Source organism: Rhinolophus sinicus, linkage group LG05 (assembly GCF_036562045.2).
Source record: "Rhinolophus sinicus isolate RSC01 linkage group LG05, ASM3656204v1, whole genome shotgun sequence".
NCBI lineage: Eukaryota > Metazoa > Chordata > Mammalia > Chiroptera > Rhinolophidae > Rhinolophus > Rhinolophus sinicus.
The window spans coordinates 65,456,339-65,483,712 of record NC_133755.1 but is presented as its reverse complement, the minus strand read 5'-3'; the positions used below and the strand labels follow the sequence as shown (position 1 = coordinate 65,483,712).

The 27,374-nt window shown below is 36.8% G+C and overlaps 1 protein-coding gene and 1 pseudogene across 3 annotated transcripts in view; both read left to right on the top strand.

Annotated features, from left to right (window-relative positions):
• Positions 1-10,141: 10,141 nt before the first annotated feature.
• Positions 10,142-27,374, top strand: part of LIMS1 (LIM zinc finger domain containing 1) — a 154,066-nt gene continuing 136,833 nt past the window's right edge. Inside the window, exon 1 of one of the 3 annotated variants that reach the window (XM_019715012.2) lies at positions 10,142-10,436. Coding sequence is in view for 2 of the 3 variants with exons in the window: in XM_019715011.2 (XP_019570570.1) it covers positions 10,405-10,436 (32 nt within the window). In the remaining variant the exon portion in view is untranslated. The remainder of the gene's footprint in view (positions 10,437-27,374) is intronic. The other 2 variants (XM_019715011.2, XM_074332324.1) reach the window with 2 other exon arrangements.
• LOC141571944 (U6 spliceosomal RNA) lies at positions 13,866-13,966 on the top strand (annotated as a pseudogene).

Here is a 27,374-nt window from a genome sequence, read left to right as displayed (position 1 = left end):
AACATATTACATATAAGGCAACAAAAATTTGGTTGATTGTGGATTTCTCATCAGAAACCATGAAGGCTAGAAATATGAAAATATTTTAAAACATTTTGAAGTGCTGAAAGCAAAGATTTGCCATCTCTGAATTCTATGTCCAATGGAAATATCTCAGGAATAAAGGTGAAATGAAAACATTCTCAGATGAAGAAATGTGAAGTGAATCCATCACCAGTAAATCTGCTCTAAAAGAAATGTTAAATGCTAAAGGGAAATAATACTAAATAATACTAGAGGGAAACCTGGAATTTCAGGAATGAAAGAAGAGCAAAAGAAATGGTAAATAGTTGGTAAGTATTAAACTACTATTTTTCCACTTAAGTTCTTTAAAATATGTATGAGTTGAAATTGCATCATTGTCTTTTGGAGTTTTCCATATATGTAGATGCAGATATAATACACATTATACTGATAACAAAAAAAGGAGAGGGTAAAGGAACCTATATGATTGTAAATCGTCTATATTTTAATTGAAGTGGTAAAAATTAACTCCAAATAATTAGACAATGAAAGGTTAGCAATGTATATTATTATTCCTAGAGCAAATATTTCTTTAAAAGATTGATATTTCTAAAACCCAATAGATAAATTAAAATAGAACACTAAAAAAATTTAAATAATCAAAATAAGGCATAAAATGTGGACAAGAAGATGCACACAGAGGGAATAAACAGAAAACAAATAATTAAATGGTACACTTAAATCCAACAAAAGCAATAATTACATTAAATGTAAACAGTCTAAACCAACCAACTAAAAGGCAGAGATTGTCAGACTGCATTAAATTAGCAAGATCCTAGTATATGCTATTTACAATAAATTCACTTTAAATATACTTAATTTGTTAAAATTTTAAAAATGGAAAAAGATGCAAACACTAGTCAGAGAATGTTAGAGTTCCTATATTAATATCAAAGTAGACTTTAGAACAAGTACTATTGCCATGAATGAAGAAGGACATTATATAATGATTAAAAGGTCAATTCATTATAGCAATCGTAAATGAATAAATACAATTTTATTGTAAAAGGAATCAGGGGCCTTGAGAAATCCTAATTTCAAGTTTAAGGTAAGGGATGTATAAAGTTGACCCAGGAACATTTTAAAGACTAATGGAATTATGTCAAAAGGTCATAGGAGCTAGCTGGAGGGACTCCCCCTGGCCAAATATGGAAAATTTTGAGTTTGAGCATCCATAAGAATAATGAAGAATTGACTAAACATATTCAAAACATAAAAATTCATGAGTCCGTAATGATACTCAATACCATCTCATCTGTCACTGTTGGAGTTGGCTATTATACATTTCTAGTTCTAAAAACTAGTAATTAAAGGTAAATAATCATTTACTCTGTTTCTGCAGTGGAACTAATTTTTAAGTACAAAACAACACTTGTGGGTAAGAGAAAGTTCTATAGAGATAAGAAAGAAAGTTAATAAATGTAGAGGGAAGAATATAACTAGAAAATTGTCATTTTGCAACTCTCAATTAAAGGATTGATTCAGAGAATAATCATAACTGGATGCTAAAACCATTAAGGGGAAGATGTCAAAGCATCAACCCATAGGCTATGTTCTGGTTGCAAAAAGATAAATATAACTTTCCACCTTAACTCTGTGACCTTATTATCTCTAATAGTAGTGCACTAGACATTATGTGCCTGAATAAAGAAGCATTAACTGTGGAGAATTCTTGCCAAAGTGTTAATAAAATTATATTCCACCTTTAGATTAAAATTCCTGTTTGTTTACTGGAAATAAAAAACAGTTGAAGGACACCATGTGAAAATAATCAGATAAATACAGAAATTGAGAAAATTGGCTTGGACAACTAATTAGGTCTCTCCAACAAGTTCAAGGTCAAGAAAAAAAATGGGAGCCAGGTACTGGGCTTTGTTTTAAAAATGTTTAGAGACAAACAATGAAGTACAATGCATGTTCCTTAATTAGATTTAGATTTAAACAAATAAGATCTAAAAGGCATTTTTGGATCAATAGGGGAAATTTGAACTCTGGCTATTAGATGATGTTAAGACAACATTGTTAATTTTGTTAGGTGTGAAAATTGTATTGTGATTATGTGGTAAAATAATTCCCTTTTTTTTTTAAAAAAAAAAAGATGCATTCTGAAGTATTTAGAGGTAAAGAGCTTAAAGTAAATTCCTTTTTTAAATAGATTAAATAAATCAGGAAGGGTTGGGTAAACCTCCCACCTCAAATGTTCTCTATATTCTTTCCTTCCGTTTCTATGAACATCACTTGCTGAATTATTAAAAAAGACTCCTAACTTCTCTCCTTGACCCTAGATTTTCTTCTCTCAAGTCGTATACATATAAATACTTTCATAAATATTGTCTTCAAGTTTTTCTCTATTTAAAAATATTCATACCCACATTATTCATTCATATCTGCAGTTTTTCTTCATAGAAAATTAGCATCCTCTAGCATTCAGAACTTTCGTGACCCAGCTCATTTCAGCTTTATGCCCTTTCCTTTGGCTGTTTATACCCAGAATGTGCCGTTTTTCCACCTACTCAATGTTTTTGTTGTTTTAACTGTGGTAAAATACACATAACATGAAAGTTACCATCTTAACCATTTTTAAGTGTACATTTCAGTAGCATTAAGTACATTCACATTGTACCATTATCCATCTCCAGAACTTTCTGATCTTGCAAAACTTTAACTCTATAACCATTAAAAACTAACTCTTCATCATTCTCTCCTCCAGACCCTGGCAACCACCTTTCTATTTTCTGTCTTTGTACATTTGACTACTCTAGGGACCTCATATACTTGGAATCGTATAGCTTTAGTCCTTTTATTTCTCTACGTGCTCAACTTTTAAATCAGATCCTGGGCCTCCAGGAAGCCAGCCCTCGTAATCCCACCTACACTTACCTCGTTTGGTTTTGCTCCACACACACAGCTCTTCTGATTCTCCAAACATTTTAGGCCCTTAAGTAATTGCTTTGCATAGTCCTCTGATTGTCTCACTTATATTTGTTGCCCCAATTAGATGACTAGATCTTTGACTCATAAAATTTTGTGTCTAATATTTAAATCCATCTCTTTGATTGCATATCAGATGCCCCACAAACTCCTCACATGTGGCAAGTATGATACCGAATGTATCATCTGCCTGCTACTTCCTCTCTGCTTTCTCCTGTATACTCTATTTCACATTACATCTATACCATACATTCATTTTAACTAGTTAGAAGCCTAGAAGTAAGTAATTCTACATTTTTCCTCTTAAGGAATTCAATACTCTTGTTAATTCCATCCCATCAATACCTTGTATCACTTTCACTCCATCAGCATATCTCACCTGGATGAGTCACTTCCACTCCATCAGCATATCTCACCTGGATGTCTGTGATTGCCTGTCTCCTAACAGATCTCCTGGCTCACTTCCCTCCATTTGTCTTCTATACTCAGGAACTATGAGGCCTCTTTACATTTTTTGTTTATATTTTATTTGTTGTTTGTTTTATACAACAAAAATATTTTTATTTATTATATTTTTTACTTATTACAAAAATAATACATGTTTATTCTAGAAAGCATTTGATAATAGATTTTCTTTTTCTTTTTTTTTTGTTAATAGATTTTCAATACATCCTTCTCAGACAAAAACTTCATCAAGGATATAGAACATCTGAATTAACAAATTTGTGCTAAGGAACATAGGAGGCTGCATACAATAATTAGAATATACATATTTTTTTTCTCAAGAAATAGAGAATGTATTTTTGGAACATTTACAAAAATTGATCATGTCCATAAACAAGACCTCAACAAATTTCAAAGAATAAGCATTATTCAAAACTAGATCTCTAACAACTACCTACTTAAGTTAGAAATATAAAACAAGGTAAAATAAAAGCAAAAATTCTTATACACTTGAAAACAAAAAAATATGCTAAATAATTATGAACTAAAGAAACTTATAATGGATTTTAGAAATATCTTGAATGGAAGGAGGAAAACACTGCATTTCAAAAGTTGCAGAATGCAACAATTGAGGTACTTCAAAGGAATTATATAACCTTAAATATTTGTTAGAAGTAAAAAAAAAAAAGACACAAAATAAATGAGTCAAGTGTTACTTTATGAAATTTGAAAAAGCCCAACAGAATAAGTAGTAGAAACAGCTGCAAAAGATAAGAGCACATAATAATGTAGTAAAAAATATAGAATAAAGAAAAAATCAACAAAGGTATAACTTGTTTTTTTGCGAAAACTAATAAAACAAACAAAGCTCTGGCAGGATTGGTCAAAAGAAGTAGAGCAATGATAATTTAATTAATAAAAAGGGGGCATAGAATAAAGTAGAATTTTAAAAGATGAGATTTTTGATTACTGATTCAATCGCCTTACTAATAATTGGTCTATTCATATTTTCTATTTCTTCCTAATTCAGTCTTGGTTCAGTTGTATATTAAGAATTTTTCCATTTCTTCTAGGTTGTCTAGTTTGTTGTTGTAGGTATATTGGTAGATGTCCAGTTGTTCATAGTAAACCTGTTATGATTCTTTGAATTTCTGTGGTATCGTAATGTGTCCTTTTTCATTTATAGTTTTGTTGATTTGGGTCATTTCTCTTTTTCCATTGGTTAGTCTAGCTAAGGGTTTGTCAATTTTTTTGGGTTTTCAAAGAACCAACTCTTTAGTTTGGTTAATATTTTCTGTAGTTTTCCTCTTCTCTATTTCATTTATTTCTGCTCTAATTTTTATTATTTCTTTTCTGCGGCTAACTTTGGGCTCAGTTTGTTCTTTTTTTAGTACCTTAAAATGTGGTTAGGTTGTTTATTTGGGACCTTTCTTGTTTATTAATGTAGGTGTTTAAGGCTATGAATTTTCCTCTTAGAACTTCTTTTACTGTGTCCCAAAGTTCTGGAACACTGTGTTTCCATTTTTGTTTGTCTCAAGAATCTTTTTTATTTCTTCTATAATTTCTTATTTGATCCATTGGCTGTTGAGGAGAGTGTTGTTTAATTCCAATGTGTTCATGAATTTTCTAGTTTTCCTCTTGTTATTGATTTCTAGTTTAATGCCATTGTGGTCAGAGAAGATACTTGGTATGATTTCAATTTTCTTAAATTGCTAAGACTTGTTTTGTGGCCTAACATACAGTCTATCCTCGAATATGTTCCATGTGTGCTTAAGAATGTGCATTCTGCTGTTGTTAGAATGTTCTGCATATGTTATGTCCATTTGTTTTATAGTGTTGTTCAAATCTACTGTTTCTTTATTGATTCTCTGTCTTGATGATCTGTCCAATGTTGACAGTGGGTATGAAAGTTCCCAAATATTATTGTAACACTATTTATTTCTCTTTTATCTCTGTTAGTTTTTGCCTTATATATTTAGGTGCTCCAAAGTTGGGCACATAAATATTTACAATCATTGTATTTTTTTGATGTAGTGACCCCTTTATCGTTATATAATGACTTTTGTTGTTTCTTTTTACCATACGAAGTAAAGCCCAGGAGCAGATGGCTTCATTGGTGAATTTTACCAAACACTGAAAGAAAAATTAACACCACTACATCTCAAACTCTTTCAAAAAAATCGAAGAGGAGGGAACACTCCCAAATTCATTTTACAAGGACAGCATTTTCCTGATTCCCAAACCAGAAAAGAACACTGCTAAAAAAGAAAACTACAGGCTAATATCCTTGATGATTATATAGATGCAAAAACTCAACAAAATACTAGGAAACCAAATTTCACTATGATCAAGTGGGAATTACCCAAGGGATGTAAAGATGGTTCAACATATGCAAATCAGTCACTATGATACATCACATCAACAGAATGAAAAACAAATCCTATGATCATCTCAATAAATGCAGAAAAAGAATTGGACAAAATTCAACATTACATTCATGATAATAACTCTTAACAAATTAGGCATAGAAGAAACATATCTCAATATAATACAGGACTTATATGAGAAGCCCACAGCTAAAATTGTACTCAATGGTGAAAAGTTGAGAGCTTTTGCTCTAAGATTACGAACAACACAAGGGCGCCACTCTCTTCACTCCTATTCAATATAGTACTAGAAGTCCTAGCTAGAGCAATCAGAAAGAAAAAGATATATGTGGAAGCACTGGTGGGGCAAGTTTTAATTGGAGAAACTTGGAGCTTGGCCGTTTATGGTAAGAAACTTCAGTATTGGATCTTCCTGGACAACAGACCATTTGTTTCTCAAAGTGTTCCAGTGCTCAAATTCAGGTCATGTCCCAATCCTTTGGTTCTGTGGGGAGGAGCACGACTTTGGTTTCGGGTTCAGCTGGCAAACAGGGATACCACATGCACAGTGCTGTCTGTGTAAAAGTAACTCAAGGATTGTATTAACGGCTGATCTGCTTTAAGGGAGCAGAACCCGTTTTAAGATGTTCAATGTGATTGTGTGCTATTTCAACGGAAAAAACAAAACTATTTTCCAACAGTTTAAACAAAATCAAGGACTTATGTTCAAAACTACGAGAATTGGTTCTCTATGGTTGGGTTTGTAACTTGAATTTTGAATGAATTTATAATACCACGTTAAGGAAATATAGATTGTGTGCATTTCCCCCCACCCCCACCAACTAGTAATCCCTAGCTCTCTACAGAATTGAATCTCTACAGATTCAATTTTTGTTACTACTTTCTTGTATATCTTACCTTTCCAGATATTTCTACATATTCAAGTGGGTGAATGTGAGTGTGTGTGTGTGTGTGTGTGTGTGTGTGTGTGTGTGGTGTTGCCCTTCTCTCTTCCCTGAAATGGTAGCATACTAAACACTTTTTCCTTGCCTTATTTCCTTTTTTAAAATATATCTTGGAGATCACTTATTACTACATATCATTTGCCTTATTGGTTTTTAAAAATTGTGGTATATATGGTAAGATACACATACCATGATATTTACCATCTTAAACATTTTTAAAGTGTGCAGTTCAGTAGTGTTTATTCACATTATTGTGCAATCGACATCCAGAACTTTCTCATCTTCCAAAACGGAAATTCTATACCCATTAATCAATAACTTCTCGTTTCTTTCTCCCTGCAACCCCTGGAAACCATAAATCTACTTTCAGTTTCTATAAATTTGACTACTCTAGGTACCTCCTCTAAGTGAAATCATACAGTGTTTGCCTTTTTGTGTCTGTCTTATCTCGCTTAGCATAATGTCCTCAAGGTTCATCCACATTGTATCATCTATCAGAATTTCCTTCCTTTTTTATAGCTGAATAGCAAATAGTTCATTGTGAGTTTATACAGGTTTCCTCCAAAGTAGTGTTCCTATGAAAACTTTTGTTAAGCTGAAATGGCATTAAGTGAAGAAGCAATTTACCTTTAATTTGTATGGAAAAATATTGAGTGCTCCCAGATCCAAAAAATAACCTACCAAATCATACCAAATACGCTGAATTATGTCCAGTTTTACACTAAGCATAACACCCTACGTGCTCTCTTAGGCCTTTATAACACATCTTGCTAATGGATCCACCAAATAAATGTAGGTAAAGCACAAATGCTCACAGACAGTTCAAGGCTTGATGCTGAGATTCGGAGTGAAGTTCCTGGGGAAGGAGCTTGGTGGGGCCACGCCAGCCGTGTTGCCTCTATAACAGCTTGCTGCAGAACAAATGCTGAATGCTGTTTTCACTTTTCACATAAAAGCGAAAATTCTCTTTGGATTTCTCTGTTAGTGAAAACAGGTACTAACGTAGCTAACGTAGTTTTACTAAAACTGTAAAAGCGAAGTGGCCTAACGTGAACTTTTGAAAAGTTGGGATACCTGTATCACATTTTGTTTATCCATTCATCCTTCGATGGACATTTGGGTTGTTTGCACATTTTGGCTGTTGTGAATAATGCTGCTATGAACATGGGTGTACAAATATATCTTCAAGGTCCTGTTTTCAATTCTTTTGGAATCCCAGAAGTGGGATTGCTGGATCATATGATAATTTTATTTTCAATCTTTTGAGGAAATGCCATACTGTTTTCCACAGCGGCTGCACCATTTTACATTCCCACCAGCAGTCCACAAGGGTTCCAGTTTCTGTACATCCCTGCCAACACTTGTTCATAGTAGCCATACTAATGGGTGTGGTTTTGATTCGCAATTCCCTAATGATTACTGAGTGATTACTGAGTGATGTTGATCATCTTTTCGTGGGTTGTTGGCTATTCTTATATTTTAACAGTATTATATGCAAAAACTCTAATTTATTCAATTAATGTCTTGGTTAAATAAACTTTCTCAGTTGCTCTTAAAAAGTACAACGACTCTCCTGTACATTCTTCTTCTTTTAATTTAAACAACCTTTTCATTATGAAATTTCAAATATGCACTAAAGTAGACAAACTAATATAAAGAACGCCATGCACCTCTGAGCCAGCTTCAACAGTTATGAACTTTGGCCAATTTTGTTTCACTGATACTTCTACGTACATCCCCCACCCAACATTTTATTTTAAAGAAAATCCAGTTGTTATATCATTTAGTTTAGAAGTAGTTCCCTAGGTAGCTTTAAATACTGTTTTTATACTGTTTTTAATACTGTTTGTGTACACATACAAATACGTCTGTAAGATAAATTCCAAAATGTGGATTTCCTGGGTCAAAGTGGACCTGAATTTTACATTATGATATTGTCCACTTGTCCTCCACAAAAATTGTGTGAATTTATTCTATCAAATCAAAGCAACTGTTGCCATGTATCCTCATCAAAACAGCATATTGTCAAACTTTTAATCTTTGCCTTTATGTGAAAAATGGTATTGAAAATTTTTACTTGATATTGAATATTTCCTTGTACTTTAAAAAATCATTCATTTTTTTTCCTGTGGAAACCTGTGTATACCTTGTCTATTTTTCTCTGAGTTTTCTTACTGCCTTTTTTTTTTAGTAAGGAAATTAGACCTTTTTTTGGTCAATACATTTCTCAATCTCCAATTTTATGACTTCTGTAGTTTATATCCTATTTGGAAAGTTTCTCTCCACTCCAACTTTCAATTTTTTTCTCCCACATTTTCTTCTAGTATTTTCTTTTCTATTTTTTTAAATTAAAGTTTATTGGGGTGACAATTGTTAGTAAAGTTACATAGATTTCAGGTGTACAATTCTGTATTACATCATTTATAAATCCCATTGTGTGTTCACCACCCAGAGTCAGTTCTCCTTCCATCACCATATATTTCTAGTATTTTCGTATGTTTTTTTACATGTAAATATTTGCTCTATTTATAATTTTTTTGATATAAGGATGTCAAAGGCATCCAGTGTTTTCCCAATACATATCTAGACTAGTAGGAGACATAAGTTTTCATTCTGTAATAAGAACGCAGGTATGGTTACAAAATCAAATATCCTTAAAGAGATCATTTTTGCCCAGGGTAAATGACCTATATTAGATGCTTTGCAGATTCCAGGTTTTGGTTCAGGCAATGGGAGAAGAGAATGAAGACAAGGAGGAAAGGAAACTATGCCGAGATAAGACTGGAGTGTCTTAAAGAAAGGTTAACTTTTCCTAATTCACAACTAATAAGCGCAGTGAAAATCCTAGTGAGCACCCCAGAACGTGCCAGGCTTCATGTCTGGATTCAGTGGAGGCCAATCCAGGCAAGGACCGACTCCCCGAAGTCTGGTGAGCTGACACCACCTTCTCATAGAAGCTCCTCAGGACCCCCTCCCCAGGCCGGGATGGACTCTGTGGTCTCCAACACCTTGGGTCTAAAGGCCGGCGCCAGAGCCACGTGGCGCGTCAGCAAAGCCGAATCAGAGGTGTCTCGCAGAAGGTTGCTCCTTCCGCTCGCGGCGCGCGACGTCGTCATCCGAGGGGCAGCAGAAGCCAGTCTTGACCGCTGTGCCTCAAGTCCCGGACTCCCGGGGAAACCTCCGCGTCACGGTCTCGCCAGTCCTCACCCAGAACACGCGTCGCGGGGCGGGGCAGGACGGAGCCGAACCCCGGAGGGCCCGAATTCGGGCTGGAGGCGGGGCAGTGCTGGAGGCGGGGCGGGGCGGGGCCGAGACCTGGGCGGGGCCGAGGCGGTGCCAAGCAGGCCCGGGGCGGGCGGAGGCCGGTGCCGGAGGCCAGGGGCGGGGTCTCTAGCGTCACCGGCCCCGCCTCCTTGCCCACTTCCCCTCGCCCCCGCGCCCCCGCGTGGCCAGCCCAGCCTTTTGCCGGGTCCGGCGGGAGGCGGCAGCTAAGGCCTTCCCGCCCCTTGCCGCGTCTCTTTCGTGATCTCGGCCCGCCAGCAGGCCTGCACCCGGCCGCAGCGGCGAGGGAGGAGGACACAGCTGGAGCGGCGCCGGAGCCGAGGTGCTGAGGGACGGTGGCCATCTGCGGAGAGATGCTGGGCGTGGCAGCAGGAATGACCAACAGGTAAGGGCCGTGCCCCCGCCCCGGCCGCCGGGCGCTGAGCACGCGCCACGTTGGTGGCGGGCCGCTCCCCGGGCCTTCTCGCTGGCCTGGGTGCAGGCCTTTCTCCTCGCGCCCCTTCCGGCCGGGCCGAGCCCCTCGCGGGACAGTCCCGACGCCGGGGTCGCTCTCCCGGCGGTGCTTCCGCACTTCCCCTCAGCGCGCTCTGGAGCCCAGGGGCTGGCTTGTGGTTCCTGAGATATTTTAATAGTTATTGTGGATGTGTCCCATACATTGTAAGCGCTTTGAGGGCTAATACTGTCTCAGCGCTTAGCAAAGTACTCAGCAACAAATATTTGCTGAGTAAATAACTTACATTTTAGCAGTTGGAATATAATGTAGACCATCGGTTCTCAAACGTTTTGGTTTTAGCACCCGTTTTAAAAATAAAAGAACTTTTGCTTATGATGGTTATGCCTATAGATATTTCCTGTATTAGAAATAAAAACATATTTTAAAATATTCATTTAAAAAAACAGTAACTCCACGAGAATGTTAGTATACATAACACGTTTTTTTATGGAAATAGTATATTTCTAAACAACAAAAAGAAATTCATGCGACGAGTGGCATTCTTTTACATTTTGCAAATCTCTTAAAAGTCTGGCACAGTAGGAGACAACTGGATTTTCCTGTCTCTTTTGCCTTTAGTTTATTGAGATGTTTTGATTGAACTGTATGAAGAAAATACGGTCTTACACAGATATGTAAGCGGAAAAGGGAGGAATATTTTAATAGATTTTTCAGATAATCGTGGTATTCTGTGTTACTACACCAAAATTAGATAAGTGGTAGTTTCTTAAAGATTAGTGTGGATGTGGCATCTGAAGCCTTACCATTGAAGTTTTCACACTGTACGTTAAAATTCATTGATCTATTCTGCAGTTTGAATGGACTGGTTACCCATTGTAACATCTTGTATTTGTCATTTGGAAAATATTGATTCACTGAGGTAGGCAGATCTTACAAATGCTGACACATTTCATTATACAATATCACTAAATAACATTTGTTAATATGCACCACTGATTTCCTTAGAAACGTCTTTAAGTATTGAGAAGCTGTCAAACTCAAGGTGGTAGATACAAGTTTTCCAACATTCTAATTTTCATTGAAAGTTTGATTTTTATTATTGGTAGGCAATTATTGTCAATTGTTTTCCTCAAAGTGACAGGTTCATTTTATTCAGTTTCAAGAAATGTCTGCCAAATACTAGTCTAAAAACCATGGTTTGTCTGGGATTGTACCCAGTAAAAATGGTGTCATGAAAAAAGCATTTAATTCATCTCCTCACTCAAGCACACATGTGCTTTTCCTGGAGACACAACTGCCTTACCTTGGTATGTAGCAGAAGTGCTTTATGTATACCTCTCTTCTCATTACAAGTAACAAAAATGAAGGTCAAGGGTCAAGATTTAATAGCATTCAGAATTTGTACTGCTTCATCAAGTGCATTTTTTCTTTTTAAGCATTTATTGAATATTAAGTTGATACAAAATTTAAAATATGTAAGATACAGAGAATGATACAATGGGTATGCTGTGTAAGTAAAGAATGTAATGGTTTCCTTCTAGTGTCTCTCCTTGATCCCATCCCTCTTTTCATTAGCAATCCCTTACTTTTTATATTAAGTACAATTATATTGTGCAACCATCACCACTGTCCATCTTCAGAACTCTTTTCACCTTGTAGAACTGAAACTCTTTACACATTAAAAAGTAACTCCCCATTCTCCTTCCAGGGGTCAGCTCCTGGTGACCCCTATTCTATTTTCTGTCTCTGATTTTGACTATTCAAGTTACCTCATATAAGTGGAATCATACAATATTTGGCTTTTTGTGACTGGCTTATTTCACTTTGCATAATGTCTTCAAGGTTCATCCATCTTCTAGCACGTGTGAGAATTTCCTTCCTTTCTAAGGCTGAATAATATTCCATTGTATGTATAAACCATTCATTTGTTTTGTTGACCCATTCATCTTTTGATGAGCACTTGGGTTGTTTCCATGTTTTAGCTTTTGTGAATAATCTGTGAACATGGGTGTATATTCTTTCATTGAAATTTTTATTAACGTAATTGTAGATTCACATGCAGTTGTAAAAAGTAATAGAGATCCAGTGTGTCCTTTACCCAGTTTCCTCCAATGATAACACTTTGGAAAATTGTAGTACGCTATTGCAGCCATGATGTTGGCAGTAATACAATCCATCAGTCTTATTCAGATTTCCCCAGTTTCACTTGTAGTCACGTGTGTGTGTGTGTGTGTGTGTGTATGTGAATTTAGTTCTGTGTAATTTTATCACAAGTGGAGGTGCGTGCATCCGCCACCACAGTCAAGATAGAGAGCAGTTAGTTCTATCGCCAAAGGATCCCTCATGTTGCTATTGTACCCATACCCACCTCCATGTTTTCCTTCTCCTCTTCTTTAAATCCTGGAAACTACTCATCTGTTCAACATTTCTAAATTGTCATTTCAGAAATGTGATATAAGTGGAATCATACAGTATACAACTTCTTGGGATTGCCTCTTTTTTATTCAGCTTAATTTCCTGGAGATTTATCCACGTTGTTGCATGTATCATAGTTTTTTCTTTTTTATTGATGAATAGTGCTCCACGGTCTGGATATATGACAGTTTATCTCTTTACCTGTTGAAGAACATTTGGGCTGTTTCCAGTTTTGGGTTATTAATAAGGCTACTATGAACATTTGTGGGTAGGTTTTTATGTAAACATAAATTTTCTTTTCTCTGGGATAAATGTCCAAGAGTGCAATTGCCCGGTTGTATGATGGACTTTTCCAGAGTGGCTTTACCATTTTCATCAAGGACACTTAAAAGCGAAATTGGCTTTCTTTTTCTGCAAGTATGTGAAGAATTTGGTCACACTGCCACTGCCTTGATTAGTGCTAGGAGACTATCAGTTGTGCCCACCGTTGCGTTTGCACTATCAGTGAAAGTGTCAGCACTGCAGAAGGCTGCAGCAACTTCTTAGGAACTTCTTAGCATTATTATGAAAATAGTTTTGATCTCTGAGACCTTTTGAAAAGGTCTTGGAGACCCCCTACCCCCAGGGTTTCGAGACCACGCTTTGAGAACAGCTGTTAATGACATAATCCTAAATGATGAGGGAAGTGCAGATATGTTGGCTATTTAAAAATGAATATACGTATACAAAGACTTGTCTAAAAAAATGTGTACCGAATGCTTGTTGTAGTGTGTGCTTTCTAGTTTTGGGGAGTTTTAGTGGGATTTAATACCTAGGCCTTGAAGAACCACTATGGAAACAGCAACTTGCTGTCCTTAAGGGTTTTCCCTGATGTGATGGCCACCGTTGTTACCAAGAGGGGAAGTGTCATGGCGGTGCGTGTCTTCATAAACGTCAGTGCTCTGTGCTCGCTTCGGCAGTGCAGAGACTAAAATTGGAATGATGCAGAGAAAATTAGCATGGCCCCTCCGCAAGGATGACAAATTCATGAACCGTTCCATATTAAAAAAACAAACAAAAGCTTCAGGGCTCTATGCCTGTTTGTAGGGCGAGGAAATTGAACTCTTAACTTTTAAGAAAACTAATGAAAATTTGGTGGTAGAAAGATACCTTTCGGTTCTGGTTGTTCCGTGCCCTATATATTTAGAGAAAACTACCAGGACTGAGCTGTCTTGATATATATATATTTTAAACCATTGCCATCCCTTTCCTTTGTGGTAGCCCCCTTGAACCATCTCCTGGGTAGCTCTTTCTCTTGCTAAAGATGGGTACAAATCAGAGTGGAGAGCAGAGCTTTACTCTGGGAATCTCTATTTTCAGTAATGTTGAGTTTGTTTTTCAGATAATCATTAAAATAAACCTCAGTAGAGGCCATGTTCTTGCTAAGGTTGCACTTAAATAGAAGGAAAACATCTCAAACCATTTGTCAATTTTACATTTCTCATAATTATGTTTTAAGCTGTGGTTTCCCACCCACAGGAATACCATCTGCATTACATGCTGGACTCTTGCCATGTTGTCTTCTAAAACCTTTGGTTTTAAGACACTTGAGAGGCAAGAGCTGCACTCCCTGTTGCCACATTCTGTACATTCTCCAACAGCAGTGGTTTCCAACCCCCGCATGCCCACATCATCTCACCCCTTTTGTTTGATCTCATCAAACATTTATTTCCATACTGGAGCTCACTGGAGGCAAGGAGGGAACATTTTTCTTGCATCATTTTGCATGTTGGAGCCTATCTTGGAGTTTGATGAGTCTACAGTGACATTTAACATATGGGTTGCATAGCTGTGGATTAACCAGGCTCTGCTTAGTGTGTTCTGTGTGAGGTAGGAAAAACGGTGCTAGGAATTGAGTTTGAATGCCGACCGATGGGGGTGGGCGACACAGGACTCTGTGAGCATGCATAGAAGTCTGGAGCCTTACCAGGATATCTAAGAGTCAGGAAAGATAAAGGATAAAAAACACTTACAAAAAATACACACACACAGACACACACACAGACACACACACACACACACACATTATCATTGGACAGAAATGGAATCATAGTCATATTGTTCTGCAATTGCTTTTTTCCCCAGGATTTTAAAAATTGTGGTAAAATATATGTAACGTAAAATTTACCATCTTTGACGTTTTTCAGTGTACATTCAGTGGCATTAGTACAGTCACATTGTTGTGCAACCATCAGCATCATCCATCTGCAGGACTTTTTCATCATCCCAAATTGAAACTCTGTGCCCAGTAAACAAGAATTACCCATTTCTGGCAATTGCCTTTTTTTAACTTAATAAGCTATCTTCAGGGTTTTCCTATGTGGTATATCTGGGTATCCACCTTGGTTTTCACGGCTGTATAGTTTTTCACAGTATACATGTAATATAATTTATATAACTAGTCTTTGATGGACATTTGGGTTCCAGTTTTTTTATTACAAACACTTTGAATATCTATGCCAGTGTTTCTGTAGGAGACCCGTGAGAGTACAGTGGTGTGTGCATTGATGGTCGGGCCTGTGTTCTCATCCCAGCTCTGTCCCTCATGGCTTTATGGCCTAGCCAGTCAACCTCTTTAGGGCTCAGGTTCTTAATTTACAAATACCACCCATCTCAGAGAGTTGTTGTGAGAATTAAATATTAAGGCAAAGATAAACATTTTTGAAAGGATGCAAATTAAAATAATAATTGTTGCCCCTGAAGAGGGAGTCTAGGGATCTAGGGAGTCTAAGAATCTAGAATGAGAGGGAAGTTTTTTTTTTTGTTTGTTTTTTATAAAGATTTTATTGGGGAAGGGGAACAGGAGTTTTATTGGGGTATGGTGTGTACTTCGAAGACTTTTTTCCAAGTCAAGTTGTTGTCCTTTCAATCTTAGTTGTGGAGGGTGCAGTTCAGCTTCAAATTGTTGTCGTTTCAGTCTTAGTTGTGGAGGGCGCAGCTCAGTTCCAGTTCCAGTTGCCATTGTTAGTTGCAGGGGGCGCAGCCCACCATCCCTTGCAGGAGTCAAATTGGCAACCCTGTGGTTGAGAGGACGCACTCCAACCAACTGAGCCATCCGGGAGCTCAGCGGCAGCTCAGCTCAAGGTGCCGTGTTCAATCTTAGTTGCAGGGGGCGGAGCCCACCATCCCTTGCGGGACTCGAGGAATTGAACCGGCAACCTTGTGGTTGAGAGTCCACTGGCCCATGTGGGAATCGAACCCGCAGCCTTAGGAGTTAGGAGCATGGAGCTCTAACCGCCTGAGCCACCGGGCCAGCCCGGGAAGTTTTTTATTGTATACTTTTTTATACTGTTTTGATTTTTTTAAACCATGTGCATGTAATAATTCTGAAAGAATTTAACATCAGGCTAGGAACCTAGTAAATGCTCTCTTAATGGTAACTGTAGTTGATGTTGATTTTTCCCACCAACCTGGTTATTGCCTCAAACTTACAACTTGTGGCTTCACCATGTCTGTTAATGGCACTGACATATTGAGCTTTGGTTTCATCCTCTCCTTCACTCCCTGTATTCGCCACTTTCTTGCTGAGTTCCTACCTTAAAATTTTCTTTTGAATCCTTTTTCTTACTCCTTTCTTACTGACTTCATTTTCACCCTCATCCTGATTATCTTTCAAATGAGTGTAAGGTAACAATATTAAGGCTGGGAAAGATTTTAGAGAATGCAAAATCCCAGTGCATATTAAACATACGAAGTTGAACAAACAGTTTTTGGTGTGTTCCTATTTTTCATTTAAATGTTGATAGAAGTACAGATTCTTTCAAAGAGGTTATGGAACATATATACTAAAAAGACAATTACAGTAATATGAAGATCATAAAGATTTTAATACGTAACCGTAAAAGATAAGGACTCTTCTAAAAAACTTTTAAAACGTAATTGCAACATTATTACACCTGAAAAATTACTAATAAATAATTCCTTGATATCATCAACTACTCAGTTAGTGTTCAATTTTCCATTTATCTCAAACATCCATTTTATTTTATAGTTTATCCGAATTGAGATCTAAATAGTTTATGCAATTTGATAGCTTGATAAGTCTTTTAGTTTCTTTTAACAGGTAGGTGCTCCATCCATCCTTTCTCCCCCTCTTGTGATTTTGTTGTTGTTGAGGAATTGTCTTGAATTTCCTACAGTCTGGAGTTGGCAGATTGCGTCCTCAGGGTATAGTTTAACATCTTCTTTTGTTTCCTATATAGCCAGGAAAGTGGTAGTTGGATCTAAAGAAGCAGTTCTCAAACTTTTTGGTCTCAGGACAATTTTACACTCCTAAAAATTGAGAACCCTGAAGAGCTTATGGTTATTTGCTGTATTTGAACTTTAATAGACCTTTTGTATGTTAACATACATAACATATTTTATAGTTATTTTTCAAAAAAAAAAAAAATTAGAAGAGTGGCTATAGAAACTTTTTTTTTTTTTTGGGCAAATCTCTTTAATGTCTTACTGGAAGATAGCTGGCATTCAGTCTGTAATATTTCATGTCATGTACCTTCTGGAAAACTTCACGTGCACTTGTGAGAGAATGAGAGTAAAAAAGGCAAACACTGTAACATTTTAGTGTTTTTACAAAAATAGTTTTAACCTCTGTTTCCTCCTGGGAAACTGCTGATGTAGAAGTCTGATCAAATTCAGGTGTGACCCCCATGACAGCATGACAGAAGGTGCTGGGTTCTTCCATCAGGAGGTACATGATGTATGGTTGTGTCTCTTCTTGTGCTTTCAGCAGCTGTGGACGATCAGTGCCCTAGATCAGAGGTTGGCAAAGTTGTTCTCTAACAGGCCAGATAGTAAATATTTTCAGCTTGGTGGGCCATAGGGTCTCTGTCACACTGCTCAACTGGAGTTTTGTAGCATGAAAGCAGCCATAGACAATATGTAAGTAAATGAGCATGGTCAGTCTAAGGACATTTTAATTATAGACAGTGAAATTTGAATTTCATATAATTTTCACATCACAAAATGTTATTCTTTGATATTTTCCCAACATTTAAAATGTAGGAACTTGGAGAAGATGGATCCCACGTACATTTTCCTACTCCTCCCACTAAGTACAACTAAACACTGGACATTATTTACAAAATAAACATAAGAAGACTCTGAAATATGGAATAAAGAGGCATATACCTGGGAACCGAGGGACTTGATGAACAACCGGGTGGTGAGTTCTCTGGGTTTCCTTTTTTACCCTATGTCCCAGACTTGGAGCTGAAGCGTCTGGCAGTCTGGAAAGGCCAACAGGTACAGACAAAAAACAACAAAACAAAACACTACAAAAGACTTGTCTTGTTAGCCAAAGGACCAAGAAAGATACAATCTAACAAGACAAAAAAAAAGTCACGACTATAAATGCTCTACTCCAACCAAACACGCAGAAAAAGTGGTGGCCACAGTTACTGGCCCCCTGAATTGTCATAGTATCAGTGAAGATGATACAGGGAACTAGAACTCATCCAGGCCCAGCAGTAATGAGGAGTCCCACTCGTGAGTTGTACAGAGGCCGAGGGGGACACCTGGACTCTCCCTGCATCTGGCAGTAATGAGGGAGCTCCCTTGTCAGAGAGATGTCGGAGAAAGCAAGTTAAAACAGAAAATTCCGATATGATCCAGTCTTATAACATAACATGAAAATGTCTGTGTTTCATTAGAATATCATTTGTCATGTCAAGAACCAGAAAGATCTTAAAGTGAATAAAAAAAGACAATAAATAGATACCAACACCAAGATGACAGAAATGTTGGAATTATCTGACAGGTTTTAAAGCAGTTGTGATAAAAATGTTTCAGTGAGCAATTGTGAAAGTGCTTGAAACAAATGAAGAAATAGAAAGCCTTGGCAAATAAATAGAAGCTAGAAAGAAGACCCAAATGGAAATTCTGCAACTGAAAAAAATGAGCAAAATAAAATGCTCAGTGAATGGCTCAACAATGGATGGGTTCAGCTGGAGGGGACAGAGGAAAGAATAAGTGAATCGGAAGATAAAATAATAGAAATTACCCAGTATGAACAGCAGAGGGAAAATAGACTGGAGGAAAAAAAGAACAAAGCTTCAGGGAACTGTGAAACTATAACAAAAGAGCAAATTTTGTGTCATTGGAATCCGAAAAGGAGAGGCAAAAGAAGGTGGGGTAAAAAAATACTAGAGAAAGTAATGGTTGAAAACGTCCCCTATTCTCTGAGGTCAGCATTACCCTAATACCAAAACCAGACAAAGAGACGACAAGAAAAGGAAACTACAGACCAGTATCTCTTAGGAGCATAGATGCAAAAATCCTCAACAAAACATTAGCAGATTGAATCCAAAAAAAGTATAAAAAGAATTATACATCGTAACCAAGTGGGATTTATCATAACCAGGTATACAGACTCATTTAATATTCAGAAACCAACTTTATTCTCAATGCGCAAATACTAGAAACAGACCCGGTGTCCTTCGTCTGGTAAGTGGTGGGATAAAGTGTAGCACATCCATCTAATGGAATACTCTTCAGCAATACAAAGGAATGAACTATTGATATTTGCAGTAATTTAGATGGGTCTCAAGGGCATTATACTGAATGAAAAAAAGACAATTTCAAAAGGTCACATACTGTGTGGCTCAATGTATATAATCTCTAAATGACAAAATTACAGAGATGGAAAATATATCAGGGGTTAAAAGGTGTTGGGGATGGGGGCAGGGGTGGGAGGGAAGTAAGGTTTGGGTTTGAAAGACAACATGAGGGATCCTGTGATAGAACATTCTGTAAGTCAGTATGATGGTTTTGATCTTGTGCTATAGTTTTGTAAGAGCTTACATTGGAAGAAACTGGATAAAGTGTACATGGGATCTCTCTGTATTGGTTGTTAGAACGGCATGTGAGTCTACAGTGATTTGAAAATATTAATTAAAAAAAATGTGTGTTTTCCTAAAAGGGCAACTGTCTCCTTCTCACTTGTGCCCTATTGAAAATTTAATAGACTTACTACACCAGTGTACTTTTTCCAGACAATGTGTATTCCTAATTTTCACTAAAATTCTCCAGGAGTAAAGTGGAGAGTGAATTAAGGTAGGGAGAATAAGTGTGTTTGTAGGACACTTGAATTAAATTACTGTACTGTTTATTTCCTGCCTCATTTACCAAAAGTGAAGTGAAATAGAAAATTGAAGCAATTATCTGAGTAATCCAGACTCTCTGTGTTGGAAAATCACATCTCCAAAAGGGAATGGCTGAAAGTCATTTTTTAAAGGACACTTTAGATCTCTCAGATTTTTCTAAACTCTGTCAGAAACACAGGCTGGCTTCTCTAGATGCAAAGCATCTAATTGAGAACTAGAGTGTTTGAAATTTGAAATTTTGGATGGAAAGAGGTAAGGAAGTTATAATTGCATCTGAGGTGCTTCTGGGGCACAACTCAGGAATTTCATCTTTTCAGAGCTTCTGACGTGTTTAAAAAGCTCCCACATTCTAAGATTGTCCAGAGCTGTGCATGTGCTGGTATTGCATCAGCTGAGGAAATGGACTGTCAGTAATGACTTGGGTCTTTAGTAATGATTATCTTTCTCTCTGGGTGCAGTGCTTTTGGATTGATAACATGTTTTGTCTTGTCCCAATCCCTACCTTTCGAGCTTCATAAATGGTGGTGATTCATCCACTCCGCCCCCAAACTGCCCACAAGTTGTGTGTTCGACATTTTTAGAACTGTTTGCAATTAGGACGTATCTTTTTTCTTTTGTTTCTTAATGTTTTTACCTATCCTGTTTCCCCAACATTTTGTGCCACGTGAGGTATTCCTAATCTTTCAAAATTCATTTTAAGGATCATCTTTTCCATGATGTTTCCCCTGATATTACATTCCCCTCTTGCTCACCTAGAGAAATGCTATACAATCCTTTCTTTCCACCCACCTATTACACAGTAACTTCTATGATGTGAAACCTGTCACTAGTATGTAAGGGGTTATTTTCCCATATCTGCACTTTAGGCTCTGATTTGCTTTAGGGAAATGATTTTACTCCATTCACCTTTGTGTTCCAAGATCTAGCAACAGTGCCTGGCACATATTAGGTGCTCACTAAGTAAATGTATGAGTTAGAATAAATATGAACATCCTTATTGTCACCTTAAGAATTGGAGATTTGGAAATTTAGAAGATGTACTTAGTGCAAAGCTGACGGTGGGAGGAGCTGGAGCTTGAATTCTAGTAATTTGACTCTAAGGATAACGGTTTTTGCCAGGCCCTTTGGGATGAGTGTACTTTATTGAAATGAAAGCCATATGTACCACCTTACTGAAACGAAAGCCATATGTACCGTTTCCCCCAAAATCAGACCTAGCCGGACCATCAAATCTAATGCAGCTTTTGGAGCAAAAATGAATATAAGACCTGGTCTTATTTTACTGTATGAGACCCGGTATAACATAATAATATAATATACCGGGTCTTAATGTTAATTTTTGCTCCAAAAGACACATTAGAGCTGATGGTCCGACTAGGTCTTATTTTCGGGGAAACAGGGTATCACTGATAAAATATTACAGATTAGAAACAGGACATGCAGAGATTAAGAGCATTGACTGGTGCTAAACTGCCTATGCTCAGACCCAGCTTCTGTCTGTTAATAATTGCCTAACTTTTCTTTGCTTTGTATATAAAATGAAGATAATAATACTCATTTCTACAGTTGTAGAGTTAAACAAGTTACTGTGTGAAACATTTAGAATAGTGCCTTGCACATTAAGCACTCTATTTGCTATTATTATGTTTGTTGTTACTAAAAATGGAGAAATGAAGAATTATAAATGTGAAAATGTAACAACTCTTTTAGCTCACAGGCTATACAAAAATGGGTAACAGGTTAGTTTGGCCTGTGGGCCATATTTTGCAGACTTGCAATCTAGATCATTAATTCATTAGGGGTTGCAAAATGGTGTTGTTGTATCCTAATTTTGTTGTTTAAGACATTTCATGTCTTAGCTGCCAATACTTCTAAAAGGTGCAGCTTCCCCCTCATTGACTATTTGGTAACCGGTTGGTACAACCTGACAGATTACAAACATTGTCATATAATACTGTCCAGTCCCCTACTCCTACTCAATAATGTATGTGTTGCCTTACCATATAGCACTTTCATATACTACTGACATGAAATTTCTGCTCAGAAAAATACATTGTTTAGACTTGAGTTCCCACATTTTCTGACTTAGACCAGTGTGTTTTTTCTCTTGCTCTCAGGCTGCCTCCCTACTCTTTGCGAGGATGTTGCTTTTGTATTATGAGGCCCTCCGGTTAGGGGGGCGTCTGCTACTTTCGAGAAGCCCAGGGAAGTGTGGATAACCTCCTCCTCCCATCTAGGGATCCCTGTTTATTGGCCTATTACCAGGCCATCGGAGGATATAATGTTTGTACCATTTATAGCTGAACTAGCAGAACCTTAGCTATTCATTACTTAGCAAACCTGTCTCTAATTTGGGAGACCCTTTTTTGAGGCACTTGTATAAATAGTTCCACGTTAAATATGTAGAGTGTAAAATGTGGTTCAGTGAACGATACGAAAGAAAATAATCTCTAAAGTTCAAAGTAAGTTGCTTATGGAGACTTTTTCTTTTTTATAATAAAAATTTACATTTAATATAATGGAAAAATGAATTATATGTCCAACATTTAGAGCCTACATATTCTCCTTTTTATTATTATTAGTTTCAGGTGCAAAAAACAACATAATGATTAGACATTTACACCCATCACAAAGTGATAACCCCAACAAGGCTACTACCTCTCTGACATCATACATAGGTATTACATACCATTGACTATATTCCCTGTGCTGTACTTTACATCCCGTTACTATATGTGCATATATATTTAATTATAATTGATATTCAATGTTATTTTATATTACAGGTGTACAGTGCAGTGGTTAGGCGTTTATACAATTTATGAAGTGATCCCCCCAATAAATCTAGTACCCATCTGACATCATACATAGTTTTGACAACATTATTGACTATATTCCCCGTACTGTATATTACATCCCCGTGGCTATTTTATGACTACCATTTTGTACTTCCTAATCCCTTCACCTTTCTCCCCCATGCCTTCAACCCCCCTCGCATCTAGCAACCATCAGTTTGTTTTCTATGAGTCTATTTCTGTTTTATTTACTTGTTTATTCTGTTCTTTAGATTCCACATATAAGTGAGATCATATGGTAGTTGTCTTAGTCTGACTTATTTCACTTAGCATAACGTCCTCTAGGTCCATCCATGTTGTTGCAGATAGCAAGATTTCATTTTTTTTTTTATGGCAGAGTAATACTCCATTGTATAAATGTACCACAATTTCTTTTCCAATCATGTATTGATGGGCATTTCGTTGCTTCCAAATCTTGGCTATAGTGAATAGCACTGCAGTGAGCATAGGGGTGCATATATTTTTTCAAATTAGTGTTTTGGATTTCTTTGGATAATTACCTAGGAGTGGAATTGCTGGGTCATAAGGTATTTCTATTTTTAATTTTTTGAGGAGCCTCCGTATTGTTTTCCATAGTGGCTGCACCAGTTTGCAGTCTGACCAGCAGTGCATGAGGGCTCTTTTTTCTCCACATCGTCACCAACACTTGTTTGTTGATTTATTGATGATAGTTATTCTGACATGAGAGGTGGTATCTCATTGTGGTTTTTGTTTGCATTTCTGATGATTAGTGACATTGAGCATCTTTTTATAAGTCTATTGGCTATCTGTATGTCCTCTTTGGAGAAATATCTATTTATTTCATCTACCCATTTTTTAATTGGATTGTTTGTGTTTTTTGGTGTTGCATTGTATGAGTTTGTGGGGTTTTTTTGGTAGAAATTTTGTATATTAACCCCCTTATCAGATTTATCATTGGCAAATATCTTCTCCCATTCAGTAGAATGTCTTTTTGTTTTGTTGATGGTTTCCTTTGCTGTGAAAAAACTTTTTTGTTTGATGTAGTCCCATTTGTTTTTTCTTTTATTTCCCTTACCCAAGGAGATATATCAGTAAAAATTACTAAGGATAATATCTGAGAGTTTACTTCCAATATTTTCTTCTAGCAGTTTTGTGGTTTTGGGTCTTACATTTAAGTCTTTAATCCATTTTGAGTTTATTCTTGTATATGGCGTAAGACAGTGGTCCAGTTTCATTTGTTTTGCATGGTTTATGGAGACTTTTAAAAAGCACCTGCAAATCATTTGAGTATTAATAATGCCCAATTTTTAATGGAAGACAAAATTTTCTAACGATGCTTATATTTGAATTATAACTTTATCTTTTTCAGTGGTTGCTTTCCTGACTGTAATTATGTCCGTGGGACTGAGGAAATGACATGACTGATTTAGAGTTCTGATTTCATCACGTGAGAAGAAGAAAGGATGATGGTCTTCATTATGTGGACTTGTATTTTGAAGTTAAATTTAATAAAAGTTTGAGTAAAGATTTTTCTTCACCCTTTGGATTACAAAGTAGCAGTTAGCCTTTGATTTAGTTGAAAGATGGGTACGCCTCCACACTTACTGGTAGTGTAGGAGAACTTTAAGTTGCTGGGAGAAGGCCAAGTCATATTCCAGGGTGATGGACGACCAGGCAGGACTTTTGTGGGAATTGCCAGTGTTCTACACTTCATCACTGAAGGACAGAGTCGGGGAAAGGTGGAATTTGATGAGGTTAAGAGGTCTGTCTTTTCAAATGCTTAGAACATGGTGGTGAGAGAATCTTCAGCACAGGTTAGCTTGACCTGCTGGCTCCAAGTGGTTGGATGTTCCCTCTGGTGGTAGTTCTCTCAGGCTTGGGCTCACAGAGACAAATGCAGAAGCAAGCAGGTAAAAATGACATGTGCTGATAATTAAAGAAGGGACGTTTGGCATTTTGAATTATGCCATCTATCCCTTTGGATTTATGTTTTGGATGTCCTAGAAGCCAACGCATATGAATATAGGTTAAAATTTAGCCCGATTCCTCAGGCTTGAGTTGAATGCCTCTATTACTCTATTGGTAAATTTAAGAACAAAACAAATATTCATTCACTACTTTCAAATTTTCTCATTCAGAGAGTGTGGGAAAATGTCCAAAATATCACAGTTTGAGGTCATAGGCCCACATTAGAATACACTGATTCCCTTGAGTTTTAATGGATTGCTGTCAGAATAGTTCTTTCTTTGGAATAAAATGTGGATTTTGAAATGGTGAAACATGCCCGTTAAACTAAAATAATGAAGCACTCACATCTCTTTCTGATATGTTTGGTCATTTAGAATGCTTCCTGTGAAGGAAGTGGTATGGTGGTGATAGTTTCTGGAATGTGAAGGGTGCGACAAATGAGAGTTGACTGAGAGGGTGATGGGAACTCCAAGGACACAGGGCTTGGGAACTGTTTAGAAATGAAGATCCCTTTTGCTCAGTCAGGGTTAAACATGCTTTCCAGGAGGAAGCATTGCTAGAGATTAGCTAAACAAATGGGATGAAAGTCTAAATAAGAGGTTGGAGTTTTTAGACAAATTTTGATAAAGAGGTTAAGTTCTAAGAATATATCATTGACCTAGAAAAAGCTACGTACGCTTTTTAGGATACCTGTGTGTCCCATGCCCATATAACAATGCATAGCATATAATAGACACTCAGTAAACACTTGTCAAATGAATAATGATGCGGTATATTTTATTTATTTATATACATATATAAACATATATATATATGTATATATATACTTTTTTTTTTGGTGTAGTGAAGTATATTTCTTTAAATATTGCCATAAAATAATATGTGAGTAAATGCTAATAAGGTATTTTTCAATTAGCATTAAATTAGACTTGAAGGGTTATTTCAACTATACATAATTGAGGTAATACTGTGGAAGTATTTGTTTTCTTCCTTAGGAATTAATGCAGGAACAGTTGTTTGACATGGGAAGATCCTGTATTCTGAATCAAATGAAGCTTCCAAGTGAATGGGTTAAATCTTTTAGATCAAACATTAACTTTTTTTTGTGTGTGAACTTCTTCAATTTTCCATATTAATACATAGCTTTAATGCTATTAAAATGTCAGTAACTACATAGCTGTCAATAATTATTTTAAATGTAAATGGGTTAAATGCTCAAATCAAAAGACACATGGATAAAGTATACATATATAAAATGGAATATTACTCAGTTATAAAAAAAGAATGAAATCTTACCATTTGCGACAACATGGGATGGATCTAGAGGGTATTATGCTAAGTGAAATAAGTCAGAAAGAGAAAGACAAGTACCATATGATTTCACTTATATGTGGAATCTAAAAAACAAACGAACAAGCAAAACAGAAACTGATAGATACAGAGAACAAACTGATGGTTGCCAGATGGGAGTGGGGTTGGGGAAGAGTGAAAAAGGGGAAGGGATTAAGAAGTACAAATTGGTAGTTACAAAATAGTCAGATTAAGGAATATAGTCAATAATATTGTAATAACTACATATGGTGTTAGGTGGGTGCGAGGACTTATCGGAGAATCACTTTGTAAGTTATATAAATGTCTAATCACTATGTTGTACACCTGAAACTAATATAATATTGTATGTCAACTGTAATTGAAAATATATAAAAAATAAAATTGTGGGGCATTCCTTTTTCAAAGTACCCATTTCTTTCATGTCTAACGTGACACCTTTTTTGGCCATAAAATACTAAAGCAGTCATTATTGCATGTGTTCAAAAGAGCCCAGAGTATATATGCTGGATCAAATATTTCCCCTTGTATTTGTCATTCTGTGAATATTGAAAGATGGCAATTTTTGCTGAAAGACCTCTATTGTAGTTTTTAAAGCTGAATTACATACGTGGTGCAGGGAAGTGAGTAGTTTAGTTCTCTTTAGTCACTCTGTGTATCCATTGGACTCTTTCGGTGGCAAACAACAGAGAGGAATTCTGGCTAACTTACGTCAAGAAAGGGAATTATTGAAAGGCTGTGAAATAGATGGAAGGAAAACTGCTTATTTCAGGCCTTGGAAAGAACAGGGCTATTAGTCACAGTCTCGTCAAATTGTCTTTCTTGGGATGAGTCTTTTCCAGCTGTTTTTCATGCGTCTGTCATTTGGCTCACGATTCCCATATGTGGAGTAGAGAGTCTGCCTGGTCGAATTTGGGCATGTGGAAGTCAAGGCTTCCTTACTCAGTCTCACCAAAGGAGAACAGAAGTGTTATTTCTAGAAAAGGGGGAATGGGTCAGGGCCAAACAATATATGCCATTATCAGGGCTTTACCTAATTTGTGGTTCATCCCCTTTAAAAACAAAGGTAATTCAAGTCCCATTAATCCAGTGCCCAGTTGAGTATGCAGAGATAGCTAAGGTGATTCCTTTCAAAGAATTTCCAGTATGTAATTTTTTTAAGGGCGTTAGAGACAGACAGACGGAAAAGTTCTGTAATC